This window comes from Canis aureus, chromosome 30, assembly GCF_053574225.1.
Source record: "Canis aureus isolate CA01 chromosome 30, VMU_Caureus_v.1.0, whole genome shotgun sequence".
In the NCBI taxonomy this organism is placed as follows: Eukaryota; Metazoa; Chordata; class Mammalia; order Carnivora; family Canidae; genus Canis; species Canis aureus.
Genome location: NC_135640.1, coordinates 38267169 through 38293608, shown reverse-complemented (window position 1 = coordinate 38293608; position 26440 = coordinate 38267169). Strand labels below are relative to the sequence as shown.

The 26440-nt window shown below is 48.2% G+C and overlaps 2 protein-coding genes and 1 long non-coding RNA gene across 10 annotated transcripts in view; 1 reads left to right on the top strand and 2 right to left on the bottom strand.

Annotated features, from left to right (window-relative positions):
- The window catches only part of LCA5L (lebercilin LCA5 like), a 49370-nt gene extending 42381 nt beyond the window's left edge, over positions 1-6989 (top strand). For 3 of the 4 annotated variants that reach the window (XM_077879227.1, XM_077879226.1, XM_077879228.1), the window contains 4 exons: positions 998-1079; positions 2983-3086; positions 3254-3371; positions 6045-6779. In XM_077879227.1, the coding sequence (XP_077735353.1) occupies positions 998-1079; positions 2983-3086; positions 3254-3371; positions 6045-6757 (1017 nt within the window). In that variant the 3' untranslated portion in view covers positions 6758-6779. Of the gene's footprint in view, positions 1-997; positions 1080-2982; positions 3087-3253; positions 3372-6044 lie in introns of all 4 variants that reach the window. The other variant, XM_077879229.1, reaches the window with a different exon arrangement.
- On the bottom strand, positions 3260-11679 carry LOC144301976 (uncharacterized). Its single transcript, XR_013368902.1, has 3 exons — positions 10844-11679; positions 5451-10635; positions 3260-5226 (listed from the first exon to the last, which is right to left on the bottom strand). It is a non-coding gene; the product is annotated as an uncharacterized LOC144301976 (long non-coding RNA).
- Positions 11680-14094: 2415 nt separating this feature from the next.
- The window catches only part of GET1 (guided entry of tail-anchored proteins factor 1), a 37578-nt gene continuing 25232 nt past the window's right edge, over positions 14095-26440 (bottom strand). For 3 of the 5 annotated variants that reach the window (XM_077879245.1, XM_077879244.1, XM_077879242.1), the window contains 4 exons: positions 21059-21224; positions 19926-19993; positions 17806-17920; positions 14095-16071 (listed from right to left, as the gene is read on the bottom strand). In XM_077879245.1, the coding sequence (XP_077735371.1) occupies positions 15998-16071; positions 17806-17920; positions 19926-19993; positions 21059-21224 (423 nt within the window). In that variant the 3' untranslated portion in view covers positions 14095-15997. Of the gene's footprint in view, positions 16072-17805; positions 17921-19925; positions 19994-21058; positions 21225-22706; positions 23201-25642; positions 26038-26440 lie in introns of those variants that run through there. The other 2 variants (XM_077879243.1, XM_077879247.1) reach the window with 2 other exon arrangements.

Genomic DNA, 26440 nt, shown 5'->3' with positions numbered 1-26440 from the left:
ATGGTTAAAATAAGTACAAAACCAGGGCACCTGGGGGGCTTAGTCAGTGAAGCGTCTGCCTTCAGCTCAGGTCATGATCCCGGGGTCCTGGGATGGAGCCGTGTCACGCTCCCTGCTCAGGGAGGAGTCTGCTTCTCCCTCTCCCTCTTCCCCCGCCCCCCCCCCCCCCGCTCCCACTCATGCTCGCATCCTCTCTCTCTCTCTCAAATAAACAAATCTTTTTTTTTATTTTATTTATTTATTCATGAGAAGGAGAGAGAGAGAGAGAGGCAGAGACACAGGCAGATGGAGAAGCAGGCTCCATGCAGGGAGCCCGACGTGGGACTGATCCAGGGTCTCCAGGATCACGCCCTGGGCTGTAGTCGGCGCTAAACCGCTGAGCCACCGGGGCTGCCCTCAAATAAATAAATCTTTAAAAAATAGTAATAAATAAAATAAAAAGCCAATTCTGAGATTTAAAGCTGAACAACGATGCCCTTGTTCCAGGCCTTACCCACCTGCACCTACCGTCTAAATGCGGGCCTGTCTAGCAGAACTTCTGTGATGGTGGAAATGTTCCACCCGCACCACCCAACAGTGTGGTCACCAGTCACGGCCGCTGCTGAGCCCTGGAAATACGGGTAATGTGACGGAGGACAGAATTGTTCACTTCATCTTAATTAGATCACAACGTGGCTGGTGGCTATACTGGACCATGAGGAGAAAAAAAAAAGCCAGCAAACTTCAAGGCACAGACCCAGGGGACAGAAAAGCTACAGTGAAAGACACTGGCTTGCAAAGCCCTCGGCAAGATTGTGCCTGACGCAAAAGTCTGTTGCTCTGTTAAAAACTACTTTTTGGTGTCGGAAACAATATCCAAGGATATGGCCTGTTTGTTTCTGTGAACATCAATAGATTTTATTCGAAGAACACTGAGCCCACTTAAATTGTTTTATAGAAGAAATTGAGGCTGATAAGAGCAAACATTCATTTTAAAAAATGGTATTGTTCTCTTTAGGAAAAGGACCGAGAGCTCGAAATTAGAAATATCTATACTAGTCGGATACTTAAAAATTTACATGACAAAGATTATCCAAAAGGTATGTTTTAATTACTTTTTGCTCAAAATCTATTTTTAAGTCTGTAGTCCTATTCGTCCACTTTATGTCATGCAAATGATGGGTATTTTTAAAAATCGTTTTACTAGGCTTTAAAATACTTTGTGGGGATCCCTGGGAGGCGCAGCGGTTTGGCGCCTGCCTTTGGCCCAGGGCGCGATCCTGGAGACCCCGGATCGAATCCCACATCAGGCTCCCGGTGCATGGAGCCTGCTTCTCCCTCTGCCTATGTCTCTGCCTCTCTCTCTCTCTCTTTCTGTGACTATCATAAATAAATAAAAATTAAAAAAAAAAAAATACTTTGTGAATCTAGAAGAATAATGAGCTGTGTGATATGGAGGAAACAGTAGGAGGGAATAGAGATGGTCTCGGGTCCTCGCAGCCCCTGCTCGGTCCCCGCGTGTCCTTACCACAGGTGGAGCGAGAGCCCCACTTTCCAGCGGGGAGCAAAATGCCTGCCAGATGTTGCACTTTCCAAGTACATGCCAGTCAGTGTGTGAGCTTCTTTTTATTATTATTATTCATGAGAGACACAGGCAGAGGGAGAAGCAGGCTCCCTGCGGAGAGCCTGATGCAGGACTCGATCCCAGGACCCCGGGTCACTCCCTGAGCCAAAGGCAGACGGTTCAACCGCTGAGCCCCCCAGGGGCCCCAGTGTGGGTTTTTAAAATCATCATAACTTAGGCACAATCCACCTCAATAAAATGCACCCATTTTAAGTGTGTATTTCAGCAGGTTTTGACAACTGCTGAAAGGCATGGGACCAGCACCCTGGTCAGCACAGAACCTCTCCCTCAGGACCCTGCACGACCCCCTGCCGTCAGGAGTCCCTGTCCCTGGACTGAGGCAACCACTGATTTCCCTGGTCAGAGCAGCTTCCTTTGCCTGTTCTAGAATCTCCTGGCAGTGGAGTCCTACAGCAGGTGCTCTGTTGTCTGGCTGCTATTTCTTTTTTTTAGTTTTATTTATTTATAGAGACAGAGAGAGAGGCAGAGACCCAGGCAGAGGCAGAAGCAGGCTCCATGCAGGGAGCCCGATGTGGGACTCGATCCCGGGTCTCCAGGATCACACCCCAGGCTGCAGGCGGCGCCAAACCTAAACCGCTGAGCCACCGGGGCTGCCCCTGTCTAGCTGCTTTTGTTCAGCCTAATGCTTTTGAGATACGCCCACGCAGCTGCAGCCCGTCACTGGTTTGTACCTTTTCATTGCCCAATAGTATTTTTCCTTCAAGACAAGACGTACTTATTCCCTCGACCCCCACCCCGCCCCCAAGATCTGCCAGCACAAGGCTTTGCTCACAAGAGGTACAACAGGAACACCCACCCTGTTTTGGTTTAAAAAAAAAAAAAAAAAAAGCCATTAAGCAGCAACAACCTCATCCTTCTTTGCCTGCCTTTGTTTGCTTCTGCTTTGTAATCCAGAATAACAGCCTGCAGAGCTGATCATCCCAACATGGGGTCATTTAAATGGGTTATCGCTTTGAGGAAAGCGTAGACTTAGTGGCAGGCTCCAGCATGGGCAACCCATCTAGCTGCTGGTATCCAAGCGTGTGGGCACAGGAGGTCTCCGTGCTCTGCCGCGGCTCCCTGCCTCACAACCACGTGTCCTCCATCAGCAACGCAGACCTAGCCTCAGGCCTCCTTGCTTTGGAGCCTAACACTGTGATACCCATGACCTTTGTTGCCGAAAACAAGACAAAACAGGCAAAGTGGTAGAGGGAAGAGGGAAACTGGCAAATGTTATACATATATTGAAAAAAAAAAAGTTTTAAATGCCTAATAGACTTTGTTTTACACTGGAAACTTCAATGTTAATTTATATCTAAAATCAATATTGCTTCCACATGTAAAATATGTTTCTCACATATAATGTGCCTGTCCTGCAGTTTCTTCAACAAAATCTGTACAAGCAGACAGAGGTTTTCCATTGACAAGTATGAAACACCAGGAAACCCAAAAATCAGAAGATGCTCCACCTTTGACGGCTAAGGTACAACAGATCTGAATTCAGTGTCTGAACGTATCCTTATGAAAATAGGGTATAAACAGTCTCTTATCCTACACAACTATTTGTACTTGTTGAATAAAATACAACTTAAAATGATCTGTGCCCCCCCCCCAAAAAAAATGTGTTTTTGCTGCTTTTCTAAATTATAGGGGAAGAAGACAACCAGAAACACTGGTCATAAAGAAAAATTGACTGAAATAACCCATGCGATTCCTCGCTCTATCAGCAAACTTCCAAAACAAGAGGATTCCAAGAGAAAATATGAAGGTAATTTTAACCACTTTTAAAAGTCTCCTTTATTCTCAAGTTGTGAATTATTCTGTGCGTGTGAAAGTCTACACAAGACACAGATGCACAATGTAAAGAATCATTAGGAAAGGAGCACCTGTGTAGCCGTACCTCAGGCGCTCGGCCCACGTTCGCAGGGGCACCCGCGGGCCCTAAGCACAGCCCCGCGCCCCCCGCGCCCCCCAGCAGCAACCTCCGTCTTCCACTCTGTGCCCGCCGCCCCCCGGCTGCTCCTCACAGCGTCCTCGCCTTCCAGGTATCCGTAATCAGTATGTTCGCTTTTGACCCCGAGGAGCAAACCCAAAGCTGGCCGAGTGAAGGGCAACATCCCCCCTAACGAAGACTGGAAGCGAGGACTCCCAGATGCAGACTCTGGCTCCAGCGCCCCGGGTGTGTGGGGCCCGTCCCCGGGGGCAGAGAACCCAGAGCCCTGGCACCTGCCCCGGGACAGAGCGGGTCGGAGCGAACAGGCCACCTGCCCTAGGGTCAGCAGACTCGCCCCCCCCCCCCCAGGAGTAGGTCCAAGCAGAACGCTCCTGGGGGCCAAGTGCAAGTGCCGGCCACGCCAGGCCGCGGCGCCCGACGGGGAGGGCAGGCCCGACGGGGAGGTCCGCGGAGCAGGGGGCTTGGCGCTGAGGCCTCTGGGCCTGGGGAAGGGTGGCCCACTACCTCGGGTGCAGAGCTCTGGTGCCAGGACCTCCCTCCCCCTGCAGGCTCCTGCCACCCCCTCCTCCGCCAAGCCCCCTGGTTCCTAAACCCTGTCCCCCCCGCCTCGGTAGATGCCGTCATGCCCTAAGGGCACATCCCCTCCTAGCTTTTGGAGAACAGGCGTGTGAAGGTAAACGTGTATGCCCGTCATCTGGAAAGGGCACTTTGCTACCCTCATACTTCAATGGGCTAGAAAGAAATTCTGGGTTGGAGATCATCCACCTTCAGAATTTTTTCTTTTTAGGATTTTATTTATTTAGAGAGAGAGCACAAGCACAGGCCTGGGGCTGGGGATAGAGGGAGAGAATCTCAAACAGACTGTCCGCTGAGCGCAGAGCCCAACACGGGGCCCGATCTCACGGCCCTGAGGTCAGGACCTGAGCAGAAATCAAGAGTCATGCCCCTCTCTTCAGATCGTAAAGACACTGCACCGTCCTGTCCACGTTGAATTACTGCTGGAGGGAAATGTGCTGGAGTGCACACGCTGGGCAAGCCCGACGCTGTCACCTGGGGCCCCAGGGGCACACATTCCGCCCCACCCCCCAGCTCGGTCTGAGCGGGGTGGCCTAGGAGAGGCTCTGGAGGGGCCGAACTGGCCTGGAGGCCGCTGCGTCTGGTGCGGGATGGCAGGAGCTGGCAACCCCACTTTCCATTCCTTCCGGGGTCCGTGGTGTGCTCAGGTTTTCCCCGGATCTGTTCGTCCGCTGTGGTGTATCGTCCGGGAAAGTTCATTCATTCCTTTGGCAAATGTTCGCTGAGCATATACTGTGTGTGTCAGGCACTGTCCTGGCCACGGGGGTGCAGCAGTGACGACAAAACGTCCCACCCTCGTGTGCTTACGTTCTAGCGTGGGAAGGGAAACACGTAAGTTATGCAGGGCGGCCGAGGGCCAGGATGCTGGCGGGGGGCACCTCTAGGACCAAACTCCGTAAAAACACACAAAGAGCCGCATAAGGATGTGTACTGCGGCTCAGTCTAGCAACAGGGAAACATCCCGAACATCTGTCGAGGGGCCACGGGTAAAGAAATGGCATGTGCAGTCTACGGGATCCTGGGCAGCTATCACAGGACGGGGTGGGTGCACATGACCAGACGGCAGAGAGGTGCACAGTTCGTAGAAGTGAAGCTGTTGGGTAGGAGAGTACGTAGGTTCATTTAAAACTGATAGATACGGGGCGCCGGGGTGGTGCAGTCAGCTGAGCATCTGACTCTTGGTTTTGGCTCAGGTCGTGATCTCAGGGTTGAGAGATCAAGCCCCACGTTGAGCTCCTCGCTCAGCAGGGACTCTGCTTGGGGTCCTCGCTCTCCCTCTGCCCCCCACCCCCGCAACCCCCCCTCATGCAGTCACACCTGCACAATCTCCAGAAAACAGTTAGGGGAGCCAGGGTGGCTCCACCGATGAAGCATCTGCCTTTGGCTCAGGTCATGATCCTGGGGTCCTGGGATCGAGCCCCACCATTTTAAAAAAAAATGTTTTTTAAAAGTTAAAAAATTTTTGATAGTCAAATTACCATCCAAGAACAGCTGTACCAATGGACACACCCAATGGGGAACAGAAATTCCACTGTCCCCATATTCTCACTGAATCTGGAAATTATTTGCTGCTTGGATGGGTGAAAACGGTTCTCATTGCTTTACGTGGCACTCCGGCCCCCAGGAGTGACGAACGTCCTCACTACTCAGCACAGGTTAGTTCTTTCACGAGTATCATTTTAGATTTGGTTTCGTAATCCTTACCGACTTGGTATGTTCTGGGGAAGCAGACCGTCCTCAAGCTGGTTCACAGCGCCCTTCCCTGTATTCTAGTGTCGTGTGCATCTGCTGGACGTCTTTCTGTCACGTCCCTGTGCCTGTCGGATGCCAGTAAGTGCGCTCAACAGGCCCGCTTGATATAGGAGCCCGCTCATATTAAAGATCACTAAATAGACTATTTTCCGCATACAGATTTATCGAAGGAAGAGGAACGTTTGGAAGTAGAACCACCTCTGGAGAATACTGGAAGACCAAGAGAGAAGAAAGATCAAGAGAAGAGACCCGCTTTGGTGAAAGAATGGGAACTGCCACCACCAAGGACTGAAGTAAGTCCTCCCGAGAAGGAGGGCAAGCGGGAAGACGCAGCCCAAGGGAAGTTCACAGGCAGCCTCCAGATAAATGACACGGATGAGACGCCTGATAAAACTGCTGCGGCCAGTATCAAAGCGCCCTTGCGACCGAGAAAGCACTACTCCTTCACGGAAGCCACCGAGAACCTGCATCTCGGGCTCCCGGCCTTGGGCGGGCCGGCGGGCACAGGCGGGCCGCGAGGCAGTCTCAGCGCGGGCAAGCCGCACGGGAGCGCGGGCCCCGGGCCAGAGCACGCGGTGAGCGGGTACGAGCCCTCCTTTGGCAAGTCTTCCCGAACAAAGGCCAAAGACACGTTCAGGGATAAGAAAAGAAGTCTAATGGAGGAACTCTTTGGGTCGGGCTACGTCTTCAAACACGACCAGGCCTGCACGGCTGCCCCTCCACAGCTCGAGGAGACGCCGGAAAGTAAGATGCACCATCTACCCCCCGGCCAGGCCTCCGCCAGCAACGCTTTCAGAGATTCTAAAGTAACTGTGGTAAATTCTATTAAGTCATCTTCACCTCCGGAAGGAAAAAGAAAGATCATTATTTAAATACAGTCAGCATCCTACTACATTCTGATTGGGTATTCTCGTTCTTGCGGGCCTTTAAATCTGATCACGCCAGGGTGTGTGTGTGTGTGTTTCAGTATTTCAATGGACTTTGGATAATTAAGGTTTTATTATAACCTAATTCCAAAAATCCGTTGTGTTATAGCCAATGATGACATTTCAAATACAAAATTCTTTTTTTTTTTCCTACAATGAAAACATGTCCATGATCTTTGGGAAGACTCCTTTCTTCCATGGCTTTAATATCCTGTGGGACCCCACGCACGGTTCGTAAGTCCAAGTCAGTCAGCCAAGATGCACACATCTCGTATACGGAGGAATGTTCACAGCAATCAAATTGTGTTTTAACCAAAAAACACGGAAGCAGCTTTGAAAGGGAACAATATGATCAGAAGACTATTAAAAAAAAAAAACCCACAGTGTGGTTTTATCAAAATTATTTTTGAGTGTTCGATTCAGCTAAACCACCTTGTGATGACACTCTCCTCGTGTACACCCGAGATCCACTTTTTATTTCTCTTTGTTACATACCTGTCCCATGTCCTTTTTTCTGTTAATCTTGCTATAAAAGAGCATATGGAATAGTGTCCCCTCAAGCGAGCCGCTCCATCCTGAGAGCTTCATTACATATTAGGACGAGATGGGCTGTAGGCCCCACGTTAATCGGTTTACTTACCTTCATCTACTTTTAAGGGCAACTTATTGATAATATGGACCACATTATTTCCAAAGAGCTTTATGGACTGGTGTGCAATATTATCACTTTAAAAAACTAAGAGTGAAATAAAACTTACTAAAGACAGTGAAAGCCATGGTAGGAAAACAGTTGTATTCAAAACCAAAGAGGAGGTAAACATTGCCATAAGCTTTGATCTTTATGAAAACCACTGAGGAGAACAGAAAAGGGGAGAAGGGGAGGGAGGGAGGGGAGTAGGATGTCCCATAGGCTTCTAAGGGGAGACAGGCAAATGCACATCAAATGATATGAATGCCGAGCCGTAAATTCTAGAGAAATTTACTATAAAAATTAGAAATGCTATATGGAATAATATTCCAGTGTTACAAGGTCTACTTGCTTTTTTTTTTTTTTTAAAGATTATTTATTTACTTATTTATTCATGAGAGACAGAGAGAGGCAGAGACACAGGCAGAGGGAGAAGCAGGCTCCCTGTGGGGAGCCCACGTGGGACTCAATCCCAGGACCCTGGGGTCACTCCCTGAGCTGAAGACAGATGCTCAGCCACTGAGCTACCCAGGTTCCCCATAAATAAGTTTCTGACAAAAATAAGGAGAATAAAAACTCAGCATATGTGACAAAGAACATAAAAGACATACATAAAATCATTTAATTTAAATTAACTCTATAAATGGGCTTAGCAGCAGATGAAACAGATGAGAGAGTAAACAGATCTGAAGAAGTGAGAGCAACAATACAAGGGGAGGTTAAGAGGTGGGCACAGATTACAAAGGCTGCACGAATACGTAATCGGAGCCTCTGAAGACAAGAGAAGAGAGCACAGCAAGGCTAAAGACCTAAAGAGATAAAGGGTAAAAAACTTCCTGATCTGATAGATGGTACCAATCCACTGAGTGGCAAAGTCCAATAAATTCCAAGCAGAAGGGGATCCCCGGGTGGCTCGCGGTTTGGCACCTGCCTTTGGCCCAGGGTGCGATCCTGGAGACCCGGGATTGAGTCCCACGTCGGGCTCCCAGCATGGAGCCTGCTTCTCCCTCCTCCTGTGTCTCTGTCTTTCTCTCTCTCTATCATAAATAAATGAATAAATAAATCTTTAAAAAAAAATTCCAAGCAGAATAAACAGAAATAGAAACAAAACAAGGGATGAGCACTGGGTGTTACACTATATGTTCACAAACCGAATTTAAATTAAAAAAAAAAAAAAAAGTAAAAAAAAAAAAAGAAATGAAACTCACACCTGGCTAGCTGGAGACAAACCGCAGAGCACCAAAGACAATGAGAAAGTCTTAAGATCAACCACAGAGGAGGAGGCAGTGTACTGTGAGCGCTTGTGGGTTGCAACAGCGAAGGCAATAAACAGTGCAGGGCTGACGGGACAGCTGCTGCTACAACCACAGACCCTGCAACTCTCTCTGTCCAGAAGGAAGACACGGGACACCCCGCCAGAGCCTCACGAATGCAGGGATCAGCAGACCTCTTCCGTACAGCCCAGGTACGGGCCACATACCCTCAGTCACACCTACGTGACACCTACGTGACGCCACTGGAATGCGAAAACAGCCGGAGACAATACATAGACGGGCCTGGCCACGTTCCAGTACAGTGAGCAAAGTGCAGCCCACACGCCGAGTCCAGCCGCCGCCTAACTAACTCCCATTCTAACAGACTTCAGGCAGGACTGGTTTGAGATAAAAGGTCTCCTGTGCGAGTGACAGAGTGAACAATGAGTAACCCTGAGCATCGCTGTTCTACACCACCATCTCTTGTAGGGTCACGGAGCAGTGACACACGGTCGCGACATCATCCGTATAATGACAGCACCACCTGCGTCGGAGGGAAGGAATGATATTCAGGTGTTTGATTCTCACCCGCTGCATAGGACTGTAAAGCATCAACGTTAAGCATTGACAAATGTTCCAGTGTTAAAACAAATATCAAGTAACCTCAAAATTTAAGAGGAGGAGGGATGTGAAAATATAAAGAAGGCAATCGTGAGGTAATAGAAAGTACATACCGGCCTCTGCCCGCAGCTACTGGCACAGAGCTCCTGAAACCCTGGTACTTCCCTGTATGGTAAGATCACCTGGAGCATCTTTTGTTCCGGTATTTGGTCTTTGACCTGCTCCTGACATGGGGTTCCTGAAACCCTGATAGTTTCCTGGGTGATGGAGTGTCTTCTGTTCTAACGAGTAGACTCTGGGTGGGTCCTGGATGGGGCCTGGTCACCAGAAGCTTGGGATTTTCAGCCCCACCCCCATACTCTTGAGAAGGGAGAGGGGCTGAAAATGGAGTTGCCGACCCACCATGCCCACCTGAGGAAGCCTCCACAGAATCCCAGCAGCACGGGGTGTGGAGAGCCTCTGGGTTGGCGAACACATAGAGGGGCCTGGTGAGGGCATGGAAGCCCCGTCCCACACACCTCGCCCTGATCATCCCTCCTTCCATCTGCTGGTCATCTGCATCCTTTATCATATCCTTTTATAATAAAGTTGCAAACAGGGGCGCCCGTCTGTTAAGTATCTGACTCTTGGTTTTGGCTCAGGTCACGATCTCAGGATTGTGAGATCGACCCCACATCAGGCTCCACACTGTATGTGGAGTAGAGTCTGCCCCTCCCCCGCCACTGCTCCCACACTCGCTCGCACATGCTCTCTCCCCCTAAAAAGAAGTGTCTGCAATAAACTTAAACAGGAAGTGAAGAGTTCCATGAGCTGCTCTAGGAAATTAACCAAACCCAAGGAGGGCGTCATGGGAACCTTTGACTTACAGCCAGTTGGTCGTTCAGAAGCACAGCCTGGACCTGAGATCAGCAACTGCAATGGGTGGGACTTGTCGTAGGGGGCTGAGCCTTTAACCTATGGGATCCGATGTGGTCTCCAGGCAGACAGTGTTAGGCTGTACTTGAGTCACTGGACATGCAACTGGTGTCAACAAAGACTAGCTTGTTGTGGGGAAAAAGCAAGTTCATAGTCCCCTGTAAATAGACTAGACATTTCTGTTAGAAGAAAACACACTGGATGTGTAAAATACAGCCATGGGCTATTTATACACATATCCAAGCCATGGAGATACAGGAAGTTAAAGGGTGAGAAAAGATACCCCAGGTAAATACTATCCAACTGAAAGTTGATGTTGCTCTATAAACATCTGTAAAAAAACAGACCTCTGGGATCCCTGGGTGGCGCAGCGGTTTGGTGCCTGCCTTTGGCCCAGGGCGCGATCCTGGAGACCCGGGATCGAGTCCCACATCGGGCTCCCGGTGCTTGGAGCCTGCTTCTCCCTCTGCGTGTGTCTCTGCCTCTCTCTCTCTCTCCGTGTGACTATCATGAATAAATAAATTTAAAAAAAAAAAAAAAAAAAAAAAAACAGACCTGAAGGCAAAAATTACTACTGGAGATAACACAGGGTACTAGAAGGGTACATAAATCCACTAGAAGATGTGAGTTCTAAACACATATGCCTTTAACAATAATTTGAAAACAAAAGCAAAAACTGACGACCACAAGTTCACATCACTGCGGGAGATTTTCACATACCCTTCTTGGTAATGGTAGGTAGCCCAGCAAACAAAAAAGCACCAGTAAAGACAAAGATGTGAATAAGACAGCTGGCAACTCTAACCTAATGGATACACATAGAAGGCAACTTCAAACTTGTATTTTTCATCACAAATGGAGCATTCACAAAAATTTTATCCTAATATAAAGTTGAGAAGAAATGGATAAATCCTACACTAATTTGCCTAATATGATTCAAGAAAAAATATAAAACTGAATAACCTCATAATCACAAAAGAAACTGAAATCAGTAATCTTTCAACAGAAATGAGAAAACGGAGATTTTTACCAGCAAGTTCATCATATATTCAAAGAACATATAACTCAGACCTTAAACAATCTGGTCCAGAATATAGAAAAGGGAACATTCTCATTCTCATGAGGCTGGCATAACCTTGATAACAAAACCAGAGGAAAAAGACAACAATGTCCACACTCAACACTTCTATTCCACACTGTACTGGAGGTTCTGGCCAGAGCAATTAGGCAAAAATGAAATAAAAGGGATCCCTGGGTGGCGCAGCGGTTTGGCGCCTGCCTTTGGCCCAGGGCGCGATCCTGGAGACCCGGGATCGAGTCCCACGTCGGGCTCCCGGTGCATGGAGCCTGCTTCTCCCTCTGCCTGTGTCTCTGCCCCTCTCTCTCTCTCTGTGACTATCATAAATAAATAAAAAGAAATAAAAATAAATAAAAATAAAAAATAAAAAAAATGAAATAAAAGGCATGGTTGGAAAAGAAGAAGTAAAACTATCTCTACTCACAGATGATAAGACCTCGTAAACAGAAAAATCCTAAGGTATCCACTAAACTACTGGAAACTCATAAATGAAGTTGCAGGACATAGGATCAATGTAGAAAAAAATCAACCTCTATATGCAAGTAACAACTGGAAACAAAATTTAAACAATTTCATTTATGATAGCATCAAAAATAAAATACTTATGAATAAATTTAACAAAAGAAATACAAGATATTAAAAAAAAAAGAAATACAAGATATCATCTGAATACCACAGAACATTGTTGACAGAAATTAAAGATCTAAATAACTTGAAAGACAGCCCATGTTCATGGATCGGAAGATCTAACACTGTTAAGAAGGCAATACTCTCCAAGCTGACAAATTCAACATAATCCCCATCAGAATTGCAGCTAACTTCTCTGTAGAAATTGAGAAGCTGGGGCGCCTGGATGACTCAGTCAGTTAAGCATCTGCCTTCAGCTCAGGTCATGACCAGGGTCCTGGAATCGAGCCCTGCATCAGGCTCCCTGCTAACTGGGGAGCCTGCCCCTCCCTCCCACTTGTGCTCTCTGTCGCTCTCCCTCTCAAATAAATAAATAAAATCCTTAAAAAAAAAAAATCGAGAAGCTAATTCTAAAATACATATGAAATTGCAAGGGACATAAAATAGTCGAAACAATCTTAAAGAAGAAATACAAAATTGAAGGATGCACACTTCCCCAATTTCAAAACTTACTACAAAGCAACTGTCATCAAAACATTGTGGCGTTGGTCTAAGTAAAAACAGACATGTAGGGCAGCCCGGGTGGCTCAGCGGTTTAGCACCACCTTCAGCCAAGGGTGTGATCCTGGAGACCCGGGATCGAGTCCCATGTCAGGCTCCCTGCATAGAGCCTGCTTCTCCCTCTGCCTGTGTCTCTGCCTCTCTCTCTCTCTGTGTCTCTCATGAATAAATAAATTATTAAAAAGAAATTTAAAAATAAAAAAATTTCATGTTTAAAAAAAAAAAAAAGACATGTAGGTGGATGGAACAGAACTGAGAGTCCAGAAATAAACCCACATATTTACAATCGACTGATTTTGAACAAGGTTGCCAAGACCAATCAATGGGGAATAAATGTTCTCAACAAATGGTGCTTGGATAACTGGATATCCAAATACAGAAGAATAAAGTTGAACCCTTAACCTCATTCTCTATACAAAAATTAATTCAAAGTGGATAAAAGACTTAAAGTACAAGTTAAAACTATAAAACTCTTAGAAGAAAACACAGACCTAAATCTCTGTGACCTTGGATTTGGCAATGGATTCTTAGATATGACACCAAAAGCACAACCAACAACAAAAATTTTGGCAAAAGCTACACAATATTTATTCAACTTTAAGAACGAACTCTTGGGCAAGAGTCAGTGGAGACTTGAAAGAGGGATGCACATAGTTTACGTTTCAAATATGCAAGCAGAAAAGCTAACCCACACATATAAGAAGGGAGCCCTGAGAAAGGATGGCATCCACGTGGTGTGCAGACCAGCAACACACACAGCTTTGAATCTGCCGACACCACCACCGTCCTGAAGGACTTGTAAGAGAACAGCATCCTAGAAAATTCTAGTAACTGTTCCTTGGTAACGCCTCAACTGTGAAGAAAATATACTCCCTGGGAAAGACTTACATGGCCCTAGTGGAAAACCATTATGTGATTTTCTTTTTAAGTTAGATATTCCTGAGTACTGAATTGAGACATGCAAGGAGGGGAATAATAAAAGCCTAAGAAAAAAGTCTCTGGCCCTAAAGACACTTGTAGCATCACTGAAAACCCTCTCTCTCTCTCTCTCTCTCTGTGTCTCTCACACTCACACACACACACACACAAACTACCCTCACTGAGAGCTGTGTATATGTAAGAAAAACCATGGGAGGCCAGAGAGGGCCTCAAGGGAGAGTGACCTTGCTGACTAGCGTTCCTCTTCCTTGTGCCGGCAACAGAAGTGTATTAACCCGACACAACAATGTCTGCGGGCTGGTGTATAAAGACCTCCCTGTCTGACTTACCATACATGTAAAGTGAATGAAACTGGCATAAAGAGAGCTTTAGATGTATTCTGTATCAAACAGGTGTTTCTCTTCACGTAAAGCCATAAACTATATCCAGTATTTTTTAACAGAAACACAAAACCCATAGCTGTCCAAACACAAATAGAAAAAAGTTAAAGAGCAAATGTTAACACCAGCAATCCCAGTTCTGTGGATCACAGGAGACTTTGCTTCCTTGCTTCCAAGTAGGAGGTTTAAAAAAAAAAAAAAAAAAAAAAAGCAGCAGTTACTAATTTTTTGGGTATTTATTTCATAATTTTAAAAAAATTTATTTAAAAATGCACACTATTCACATACATATGGAATATCATTGGAAGAATTATAAGAAACTGGTAATAGAAGACAGGGGTGATAGGATAGTTGGGGGCCAAAATATCTAGTTTCCATTGAATCCTTTTCTGTAGCTTTTAAATCCAGTACCATGTTTATTATTTAAAAACAACTACTATTTCCGAAAAACCACAATGATGTAAAACAAGAAGGATGCTTACGTGTCCCTTACGTAATCTTCAAAAACTGCTACTGCTCACGTACAGCTGTACATTTTTTCCTCTAGCCTTAGTGAGATTCATCAGAATTCTCAAATAGGAACTGAAAGAACATATCTTTAGGAGACAGAAGAGGGTCTCGTCAGGGAGACTGTACATGGATTAGCGATCCAAGGGTGTCCCCGGGCACGCTGTGCGTAGCCACTGATTGCTCACCACACGACCTGCCCTTTAGGGGGGCAGCTCGCTCTGTGGGGGGCAGGGGAGACGAGACACATGGTGTCGAGCGCCCAAGCCCCTTGTGCTGCTCTCTTGGCCTCATAAGGGGGGCTTCCCATCCTCTGTGGCCGAAGGACGCCCTCTGATGCTTCTGCTATAAATGCTCCCGTGATCCCTGCTCCACGTCCTTTCTTAAAGCTTAAGTCAACCTGGGGCTGGAGACATCTGAATGATGAACCGACTCCCCTCTGGAAATGATTAACTAAGCCACCCCGGCACTGTGTTTTCCTGGTACAATTCATGGAAGTAACAATGAGCTCCTTATTAGATCATCAGGGAACTCAACAATACAAATAAGACTTCTTAAAAACCAGTGATAGGAGTTTAGCTTCACAGGTCTATGGCCCCCGAGTTAACAGGTTAACGTCCTCAGTCACTTGTCACAGTTACAAACTTGTCACAGCAAGTAAGTGGCTCTAAGGAAGGAAAAGTCACACAAGCCCTTGCAAAAATTTTAATATAAAAAGTGTTTTACATGGTGAAACTAGACTTACTATGGTGACCGTTTCACAGTGAATACAAATATCAAATCACTATGTTGTACTCTTGAAACTAATATAATGTTTTACATCAATTATAATTCAAAAAGAAGAGCAACACAATGGTAAAAAAAAAAAAAGTGTTTTAAAAGATGTATCCACTCAATTTATTCAGAATTCCTAGTTTGTTTTTAAATTTGTTCCATTCTACAGAACATAAATATTAAATGCTTATAAAACACACTTCATCTGAAATGTTTTAAATATAAAACACACAATGTGAGCATAAAACAATGCATTATGATCTCATGAACACATTTACAAAACACAGTAACAAAAAGATAACTTCAAATAAGTAAATAATACTATAGGAAGGCTTGCCCAACGAATGATATTTTAAACAGAGAAAGAAAAACACACAAATAATGTCAATTAGTGTTACTCTTTTAGTAGTACTACAGGAGATTTCAAATTCTAGTAGTGATAGTAAAATTAAATTGTTTTCTAATCTGGATCAAAAATAGTGCAAAGTCTTTAAAGTAATTACATTAGAAAATTTTGACCTTCCGGTTGGCAATGTGACCTTTAAAATATGCCCACAGTGCACACACCCCAAGGAACGTGGATGCCCAGGCCACTTCTGGTAACAAATCTGGGCCTTGCCAGGACACACACGTGAGACCGGCTTTCCGGTGCAGTGACAAGTCACAAAATGATTACTCTCGTATCTCACATAAAATCCAAGAACAAATGCATTCAACAACAAAAACAAAAAAAACTAACGTGTGCTTTTGTTTCCTTAAAAAAGAAAAAAAAAAGTATAAATTGGATTTTTAACCTAAGTGAAAATCCATTCTTTAAAATGCCGTAGCCACAATCGTCTTCTTTCAGCTGAAAGGGTGAAGCACAATCGCCACGACCTTGTTACAGACTAAAATCCAACAGGTAATTCCCACACCACCTGGAAACAATGAAACCCAGTGTGAGAGAGCAGGCCCAGGGTTCCGCCCACATTTCCCGCCTCTGCGCCCTTTAATTTACAGGAGTTCAACCCTTTTGCAGCAGTGCCAGGCTAAGAAAAGCTAGGTGTGTGTTTCCTGGATTCAAACTCAGACCTTCCCGTGATTCACAAGGCTGCCTTCTTTACTCAACAAGAACTACCCAGAACAACAGGCAGAGATGTGCATTGTGGATTACAGTATTAACAAACTGGAAAGCCACCTTGGAAGACTATGCGTTTTTCCTTCTCAAAAAAGCATTATAAACAAAGCCATGTCTACTCATGCCAGTGCCGCCCAGCTGATGATGGAGAAGGCAGGAAGACAGGCTGCAGGAGTGGCCCATGGCCCGCGAGATGCCTGGAAGAGTGGCCTCACGCTCTCCTGTTAACCAGCACTGACACCCAACCCGCGGCACCCACAGGTTGGGTAGGGGTGGGGGCACGGGGGGGGGGGGGCAGGGAGAAGGCGTGGCAAAACCAGAACCTCTGAAACAGTCACTCCTTTTCACTCACTAATTTGCCCCCAGCATCATCACAGATCACAACCAAAGGCTGACTGATGGGGACGTGTGCCGCAGGCAGCGTTAGGTCAGAGAGTAAGAAATTAGGACCCAAAAAAAAAAAAAAGAAATTAGGACCCAAATATATATCTTTTATCAGAGAAATCAGTAAATGATGATACATCCAAATGAAGAGTAGCTACTCAATATTCCTTTAAAAAGTTTACTGATATGGGGCAGCCCCTGTGGCTTAGCGGTTTAGCGCCGCCTTCAGCCCAGGGTGTGATCCTGGAGATCTGGAATCGAGTCCCACATCAGGCTTCCTGCATGGAGCCTGCTTCTCCCTCTGCCTGTGTCTCTGCCTCTCTGTCTCCGTGTCTCTCATGAATAAAAAAAAAAAAAAAAAAAAAAATGTTTACTGATATGGGAAAGAGTTTACAATATAAGTAAAAGGGGACCTAAAATTATATGTGCCAGATGACATTAGTTGTATAAACAGAAGACTGGAAAAATATACCACGAGGTTGAGATGTTATCTATAGCTTATGAAATGTTTTTAAGTTGTTCTTCTATTCTTAATCGTTCTACAATGATATATACTACTTTTTAACATCCAAAGGATATTATTACCTTTCAAAAATAAAAGAACGTGACTGGCAAGTAAACGCTGGAGAGATGCCAAGCATATATCCGGGAGTCGGTGTTTCAAAGAACAAGATTTCAGACTCAAGGTACGGGCTGACATTCTGTAAGCAACCTGAGGTGGACTCCAGCTCTGCCCCTTAACATTTCAGTGACACTCGACAAGGTAATCAACTTCTCTAGACCTGTTTCTTCACCGTGACCCTTGTATGAGGCCAACACACAAGGTACTGCTCACAAGTGAACAGGCGAGCTTGGGTTTCTTCACCTTGTACCCCACGTGTCTACAGAAGCCTATCTGTGGGGCACCTAGGTGGCTCAGTGGTGGAGCATCTGCCCTCAGCTCAGGTTGTGATCCTGGGGTCCTGGGACTGAGTCCCATACCAGGCTCCCTGCTCAGTGGGGAGTCTGCTTCCCCCTCTGCCTTTGCATAACCTCCTGCTTGGGCTCCCCCCACCTCAAATAAATAAATAAAATCTTAAAAAAAAAAAAAAAAGAGAGAGGCAGCAGCAACTTATCTACTCTTCTGCTCTGGTTTCCAGAAAACTCTTACCTGCTACCCTAGTAGGAAATGCTACCAGGCGGTCTAGTGGAGTTATCCATTTGCTTGGCACCACAGCCACGGGGACAGAATAATACTTCCAGATGAGCGACACCATGAGGGCAGCCTGCAAAGACAGTACTGATGAGCGGACCAACCCAGTGGTCACACACCCCGTAACCAAAGAACGATGAGAAACGTGGAAACACACTAAAGAAACTCTCCAAACTGATGCCCTCAGGCCCCATCAACCCAGTCCTCACGGACATGGACACAGACACACAGTCACTGACTTCCACTGTTAGCACCTTGAAACAGAGTCTAATTAAAGACTAGCTCACTGGACAACTAGAACACTCTGCCGCCAGGTGGGGTAGCATCTTAGTGAACACCCATGTCACTGTTTTAATCTGAATAATAAACATACACTATTAAATTAGCTGATAAATTAACCAAGGTCTCCCATAACAAAGGTGTTCTCACTGAGCATCTCCTTTAAGTAGCCAAACAATGATAAATACGCCTTATTGGTGACAAAAGTGATTTCATGCCTCTAAGATCCTCGAAACACTAGTTTGTCCTCCCCCCTACATACAGTACTGGCACCTGCATGTGGAGGGAGCCCTGTGGGTCTAAATGGCAGGCGGCGAAGCAGCATCCCTTCCGCAGTCTTCATCCATCCCGTGGCCTTGGATAAGCCACTCAAACGAGCAGATAGAGAGGGAATCTGGCTTCGTTCCCACCCCTGGGAAACCTAACCTGGCGTCACAGGGACAGGGCTTCAGGATGACTATACTCAAATGTACCCAGGCATCCTGGGCTTGGGGCTGGCTCAGGTCCTTTAGCACAGTGAGGACCACATGTAAGGTCCCAGAGGTCAGATGGGAGCCGCCAGTGTGTCAACAGCACGTCCACGACCTCAGAGGAAAGAAGCAGGAATAGTTCCCCAGGAACTTTCTATCCCAGGCAGGACAGCTGGGAACCAAGAGTGCTGGACTCCACTGAGCACAGTGGGATTCCCCCCAGAGAGTGGGCAGCGTTTCCCACGTCCACATGCCCCGTAACAAGTAATGACCCAAACCGACCATGTAGAAAATACAAGGTCTCAATAAGCTTCTCTCACTTCCCCACGGGCTCCCCAAACTGCACTGGAATGAAGGCAATACGAAAGAGCCCCAGAGAAGCTACTTCAGCATTCATGTGGTAGAGAAACCCCGTTTCACAACTCAACAGAGACTTTCTTGGAATCCTCGTGCACTGCTGGTGGGAACGCAAGCTGGTGCAGCCACTGTGGAAACAGTACGGAGGTTCCTCAAATCACCATATGACCCAGTCATTCCACTACTGGGTACTTACCCACAGAAAACAAAAACACTCCTTTGAAAAGATACATGTACCCCTATGTTTATGGCTGCATTACTTACAATAGCCGAGTTATGGAAGCAGCCCAAGGTCCCTCGATAGATGAATGGCTAAAGAGGAGGTGGGGTATAGACACGTGTATATATACACAACAGAATACCACTCCGGCATTAAAAAGGATGAGAGCTTGCTGTTTGTAACAACGTGGATAGATCTGGAAGGTACAGTGTTATGTGAAGTAAGTCAGAGAAAGACAGACACCATATCATTTCGCTCATATGTGGAATCTAAAAACCAAACGAAAAGCAGATTTATAAATACAGAGAACAAACTGATGGTTGCCAGAGGGAAGAGGAGCAGAGATGGGTGAGACAGATAAAGGGGTACAAACTTTCAGTTCCAAAATAAGTCATGGAGATGAAAAGTACAGCACAGGGAATGTAGTCAATGGTATGGTAATAAAGTTGTGTGGTGACTGCACATCATGGTGAGCACTGAGTAATGAGAATTGTCGAGTCATTACGTTGTACACCTGAAACTCATCTGACACTATGTATTAACTGTACTTCAATTTAAGAAAGAGAAAGGCTTTCTTTTAGTCTAACTTATAAATTCAGAGTTTTCAGTTCCATCCTGGAAGGATCACAACACAGAGCAGCAGAAAGTGGAAAAACCTGAACTCTCAGACCTGGATTCTGGGGGCCGCAGAGTTCTGGAAGACAGTCCCTTAACAACTTTAAGGACCCCAGGTGACACAACAAGACACTTACTTGCAATATATAGAAGGCAACACTTATAACCCATTTTATCTTGGCCAATTGTGCTGTCCGAGCTTTCACTGAAAGAAAAAAACAGAATGAAATCATTATCATCAATCCTGGAAAAAAAGGAAAATATTCAAATACACACAAGTGATACTTTCCTCGTATAAAATATTTTCTAATCATGTTGTGTAACATTTATTCAGTATGTTTAGGAAATAGAAAACAGAATTTCTTAAAAGCCACACCTGATGCTGTTAATTAAAATAGAATCACACACAGATTATAAGATTTGAAACTTTAATTTTGAAAACCCTTAAAACTATGTGTCTACATCAAAGATCCTTTTGACAGGCCACATAGCAACAGGACTACAGTTGCTCCCCAGGTCTCCCCGTCTACACAGTACGCCAGTGCGAACATGGGAGCCTAGTCTGTCCTGGGTGGGCCCCTCCGTCTGTCATACTAGCCGGGGAGGCAGCTCTCACTGTGCACGTTCCTAGCACACGGTGACGTGATGACTTCCTCACAGGAGACTGTTGGGGGCGGAGGCAAACACAGTGATGAAGACCTGATCTCGACTGTCAGTCTATTCTCAGATAAGGACACTCTGGGTGTGTTGTAGAGTGTTCACAAAAGCCCTCGGGCGTCCACTATGACACTGTCTCTAGACTTACATCAAAAAATGTGGATTTGAAAATGTCTACCTACAAAAACAGAAGAAAAGCTATGTTTCTGTTTACGAAGCAAAGACTCACTGGCAAGTAAGGAGAGCTATCGTGACTACTGGGCTTCTTCTGGACAACTTACAAGTTCCTTTTAACACGTAGAACGGGGATCCCTGGGTGGCGCAGCGGTTTGGCGCCTGCCTTTGGCCCAGGGCGTGATCCTGGAGACCCAGGATCGAATCCCACGTCGGGCTCCCGGAGCATGGAGCCTGCTTCTCCCTCTGCCTATGTCTCTGCCTCTCTCTCTCTCTGTCTCTCTCTGTGTGACTATCATAAATAAATAAAAATTAAAAAAAAAAAAATAACACGTAGAACGTCTAAGAACCAAAGCATACGTTCTACCAATCTTTATATGAAGCCTTCTCTAGTCGTCAGCTCTCATGACGCTTTCCACGCTACAACTGAAACCAGTACCGTGAGTTTTAAGCTTATCCGTCATCTTGTTGATCTTCCTCTCTAGCCTGGCGTATCTGGCGAATTCATCCATCATGTTGACAGTGGAAAGCTCCTGCTTCATGTCCTGGATCTCTGCTCTCATCTGTGCCTCCTGCTCGGCATCCTTCTGCAGCAGCCTGGACATCTGGTGGAGCGGACAGCTGGGGTCAGTCCCTTCCCACACGGGCACACCGTCCCCCCACCTCCTCCCGCATCCCCCTGCAGCTGCTTCCACCTGGGCTGGCTTCCCTTTACCTACACAGCCAGCCTCGGCTGCCTAGGCCTGCTGCTGTCCTCTACACCCACCACAAAGACAAAAACTCCCTCTGATGTGAATCACTGTTCCAAGTATACGTTTCCTTTTGCAGTCATGCCCCTGAGTCGCTCCAATACAAATGTATATATCTTTCACTATAACTGTAAAATTGTGATTATGAAACAAAAACCAGGCTCAAGGGTTGAGCATCTGCCTTTGGCTCAGATTATGATCCTGGGGTCCTGGGATAGAGTTCCGCGTCCAGCTCTCTGCATGGAGCCTGCTTCTCCCTCTACCTGTCTGTGCCTCTCTCTGTCTCTCTCATGAATAAATAAAATCGTTAAATAAAATGAAAAAGAAAACCAATTACAGCCATTGTTCAGGTGAACAAGGACTACACATCCTCTTCCCTTCCTGAAATATCCAGTCCTAAATAGGCAGGCAGAGAAGAGGGGTGGGTGGCCAGTGAGGAGGTGGTGGCCCAGCATGAGGACTCAATTCCAAGCACAGTGAGGGGGCACTCCCACAGAGGAGCACCCCGACAAGGGGGACAGAGAGCCAAGCATGGTGATATGAGCATCTCCAGAAAGGGCAGCCTGGCATAGAAGTCGGAGCAAGATGCACACAGGATGAGAGGAAAGCACCCGGCCAAGCCCCAGTCAGAGCCCAAATGGGCCAGGCAGGCATGGGGGTGGGAGGTTAATTACAAAGCAATGATCAAATACAGGAAACATACTGGAAATAATAGGAGCCAGTTTTCTCACTATCAGAAAAGGGGATTAGAAACATGGATGGGGGAAGAACCTGAATGAATTCTTCAGTGTTAAATTAGGATTGCAGACGTGGGTGTTAACTTGGGGTTTTTTTTTTTTTTTTTTAATTTTTATTTATTTATGATAGTCACACAGAGAGAAAGAGAGAGAGGCAGAGACACAGGCAGAGGGAGAAGCAGGCTCCACGCACCAGGAGCCCGACGTGGGATTCGATCCCGGGTCTCCAGGATCGCGCCCTGGGCCAAAGGCAGGTGCCAAACCGCTGCGCCACCCAGGGATCCCAACTTAGGGGTTTTTGATGGGTACAGAAATACAGACGAATGTGCTTGTGAAGAGGCACCTCCAACAGCGGGACCCCACACCGGACTATCCCAGGTGCCCCCCCACAGCCAGACCCCAGATGTCCCCCCACGCCCCCGCACGGGATGACCCCCCCAATGTCCCCCCCACAGCTGGACCCCACACTGAACCATCCCAGGTGCCCCCACCCCTGAAAGCTGGACCCCACACGGGACGACCCCAGATGTCCCCTCCAACCCCCCTACAGCTGGATCCCACAAAGGATGACCCCAGATGTCCCCCTCCCCAACACACATACCTGAGGGTACTGACACTCCTACAGGGAGCCCAGGGACCAGACACAGCAGTGGCCACCAGGTGGTGCCCGGCAGCCGGCTGGCGAAGTTGGGGGGACATCTGGGGTCACCCAAGTGGGGGAGAGAAATTCCCCCAGTCCTGCCACCACGTGAAGCATGAACGTCCCACGGCGCCAGAGGAGATGCCAGGAGAACACAGCATCCCTTCTGGGACACGGGTCAAAGACGTCCTAAAGCCATTGCGCACACTCCCTGCCCTTGCCATATTCAGAAACGTCAGCCATGCAAGTCAAGGAAGCCCCGGGAATCTTAACAGGCTTAAAAGATGTGGCAAGTGTGTGCAACGCAGAGTACTGACTGGGATCCTTTTGCTACAAAGGAGCTCGCCTGGGCCCAGTGAACACAGGAGCGTCTGGTAGGAAGGTTCCTGAAGGCTATGTTGTGGACAAGGCCCCTGTTTGCACAGTCATGTGGCGAGGAATGCAGGGGTGCAGGCTGACTTTTTTCAAATGGTTAAGGAAACAAAATGTTCTTTGTATTGTATGCGTAATTTCTGCATGTTTGTTTCAAAAGTTTAAAAACAGATTTAAAAAACAAAAAAGCTGAAAGAGGATAGTGTATGTAAGTGTACTGGCACACAGCGAGTGCACAGGAACAGTTTGTCCCTCCAGCTTGGGGTCCTCTCTGCACAATAGGGCAACTCTTCAGACAGGGCCTGCAGGCCTCGCCCAGAGTAGGGGCCTTCACACCCAGCTGTCTTCACCCCCTCCACCCAACACTGCAACTACAGGACGAATATACTCCAGCCTGATCCACCCTGGAGACGAAAATAGGAACGGCCCAAATTTTCTTTAGAAGACCACAGAATCATCTTTCAGAGCTAGAGTCTACACGCGTTGCTTAAGGTTTAAGCCCAGAAACAGGCACAGGGTGAGGAAAGACATTGTTGGTGGTCACAGACATTCTTTATTTTGATGGTGATGGTGGTTACCCTACACATAAGTGCACCGAAACTCATCAAACTGCCCCCCTACCTAGAAACAGTGAATTTCCCTGAATGCAGATTATACATCAATAAACCTGCCTTTAAAACTCGATCTTCAGGACAGCCCGGGTGGCTCAGCAGTTTAGCGCCACCCTCGGCCCAAGGTGTGATCCTGGAGACCCAGGATCGAGTCCTGATCGGGCTCCCTGCATGGAGCCTGCTTCTCCCTCTGCCTGTGTCTCTGCCCCTCTCTCTCTCTCTCTCTCTCTCTCTCTCGGTCTTTCATGAATAAATAAAAATCTTTAAAAAAAAAAAAAACACAAGGGGATCCCTGGGTGGTGCACCCGTTTAGTGCCTGCCTTTGGCCCCGGGCGCAGTCCTGGAGACCCGGGGTCAAATCCCACATCGGGCTCCCGGTGCATGGAGCCTGCTTCTCCCTCTGCCTATGTCTCTGCCTCTCTCTCTCTTTCTGTGTGACTATCATAAAAAAATAAAATTAAATAATAAAATAAAATTTAAAAAAAAATAAAAATCATCAAAAGAAGAAACAGAACCACAAGTGTATTATATAACAGTATGGAGAATACACAAAAAAATTTAAAATCTGTAAAGACCAAAAGATGTTCACTCAGGAGTAGACGATGAACAAGGGCGTCAAAACGAGCTCGGGAAGCCTTGTGGTTAGACAACTGTCGTGCTGGGGGTGGAGGGTGGATGAGTAAATTACATCTACAAGTACACAAAAATATTTGAAGTTCCTAAATTTATAAATAGGTACCGCTATTAAACCAAGACCGCCTTATAAGGGACAGTTAAAATGGGCTAGAAATATGAATTGAATTGTAAAATCCAATGAGATTTGAATTTTTACGTGTTCTGAGTATTGATTTTCCAAACAAAAACAAGCCTCCTTCCCTACTCAAAAGCACCTTCTAGGCCATGAAACCTCCCACTTGACAAACAGAGCGGCTGTGCGGGGCACAGCTTTTCAAAGACCTGGAGATGGATCCACAACAAATTCTCAAGAAGAAAACGAGTTTTCCAAGACTGTTAGTAGAGCAGGCAGTGGAGGAATCTACGGAGGAAACCAGGAGAGAGAATCCCTCCCACCACCCCCCGCCCAGACGCCGGCCGCAGGCCTGCAGAGCTCGCTCGCGGCGTCCCACCAGACCCCCCAGGTCGGTCCAGGTTCACAGCCCTGCCCAACAGGCAGGACGTCAGGACTGAGCTCGGGGTCACGCGGGGTCGAGTCCAGCCGCGCTGCACCGCTCGGCGGCTGGCCCTGGGCCCGACCCTGAACATCAGCGCGCGACGACCCGGAAGGCGCGGCCCCACACCGGCCCCCACGCCCGCCCCCACGCCAAGCCCCACCTCGGCCCCCACGTCCACCTAGACGCCCACCCCCACGTCGGCCCCCACGCCAAGCCCCACATCGGGCCCCACACCCGCCCCTAGGCCAAGCCCTACGCCGGCCTCCACGTCGACCCCCACGCCCTGCCCCACATCGAGCCCCACCTCGGCCCCCACGCCAAGCCCCACATAGAGCCCCACGTCGGCCCCCACGCCCGCCCCCACACATCGGCCCCTACGTCAGCCCCCCACGCCCGCCCCGTCGAGCCCCACGTCGGCCCCCACGCCAAGCCCCACGTCGAGCCCCACGTCGGCCCCCACGTCAGCCCCCTCGTCGACCCCCACGTCAGCCCCCTCGTCGACCCCCACGCCCGGCCCCACGTCGGCCCCCACGTCCACCCCCACGCCTGCCCCCACGTCCACCCCCACCTCGGCCCCTACGCCCGCCCCCACATCGGCCCCCACGTCGGGCCCCACGCCCACCCCCACGCCCGCCCCGCCAGGACAAGGGCTGCAGGACCAGGGCCGCGGCTCCCCAGGCTCCCCCGTCGGGAGCCCCCCCAGCACCACCCCGCACCCCGATGGCCAGTGCTCGAGCCCCACCTGCACGTGCGCGCTCAACCCCGTCGCCCCCTCAGGGACCCCACTACTACGACCGGGGGGACGGGCATCCTGACGCCTGGGGGCCCCAGCGGGGACTCACGAGGAGAGGGGGAGGGTCCCGGAGAGGCCCCTCCGGCCGCAGGGCCCGCAGTGTCCGTGCCTCGCCCCCGTGGCCTGGGCCCCTAGGCGGAGAGGCAGGCGGCCCCACTTTCTAGAGCAGAAAATGAAGGTGACTTCAAAGTCATCAAACATGGAAATGGCGGCGAGCCCCACACACCGCACCCTGAGGGCAGCTTCCCTCCGGCCCAAGCCCAAGCCCATGCCCATGGTCTAGTCTACACCGCGGGGGCCCTGGCGCGGCGCCGGCGCAGTGCGCCTCCATCACCCCGCCTCCACCGGCGTGCCCGGGCCGCATGCGCAGTGCACACAGCCCACCGGGACGCATGCGCAGTACACACAGCCCGCGGGGAGGCAGCAGCGCGCTCCGCCCCCGCCAGGCCTGGGGCGCCTGCGCAGTGCGCCTCCCCACTCGCGTGCAAAGGGATGCTGGCCGGGGCCTGCATCTCCCTCTTCCTCTGCCCTTGGCTGAAGAAAGGTCCGAGGACACCCATTACGTGCACGAGGCGCTCTCATCCGTATGCCCCGTGACCAGCTTGAAGAGAAGAGACAACTCGGTAAAATTCCAACCAAGTCAGCACACCAGGGACCGCGGGGGGCCTGACCCAGGCACCCACCTCCACGCCAGCGCCCTGCAAGCCTTGGCTCGGCAGAGGGCTTGCAGTATTTAAGAGACTTATG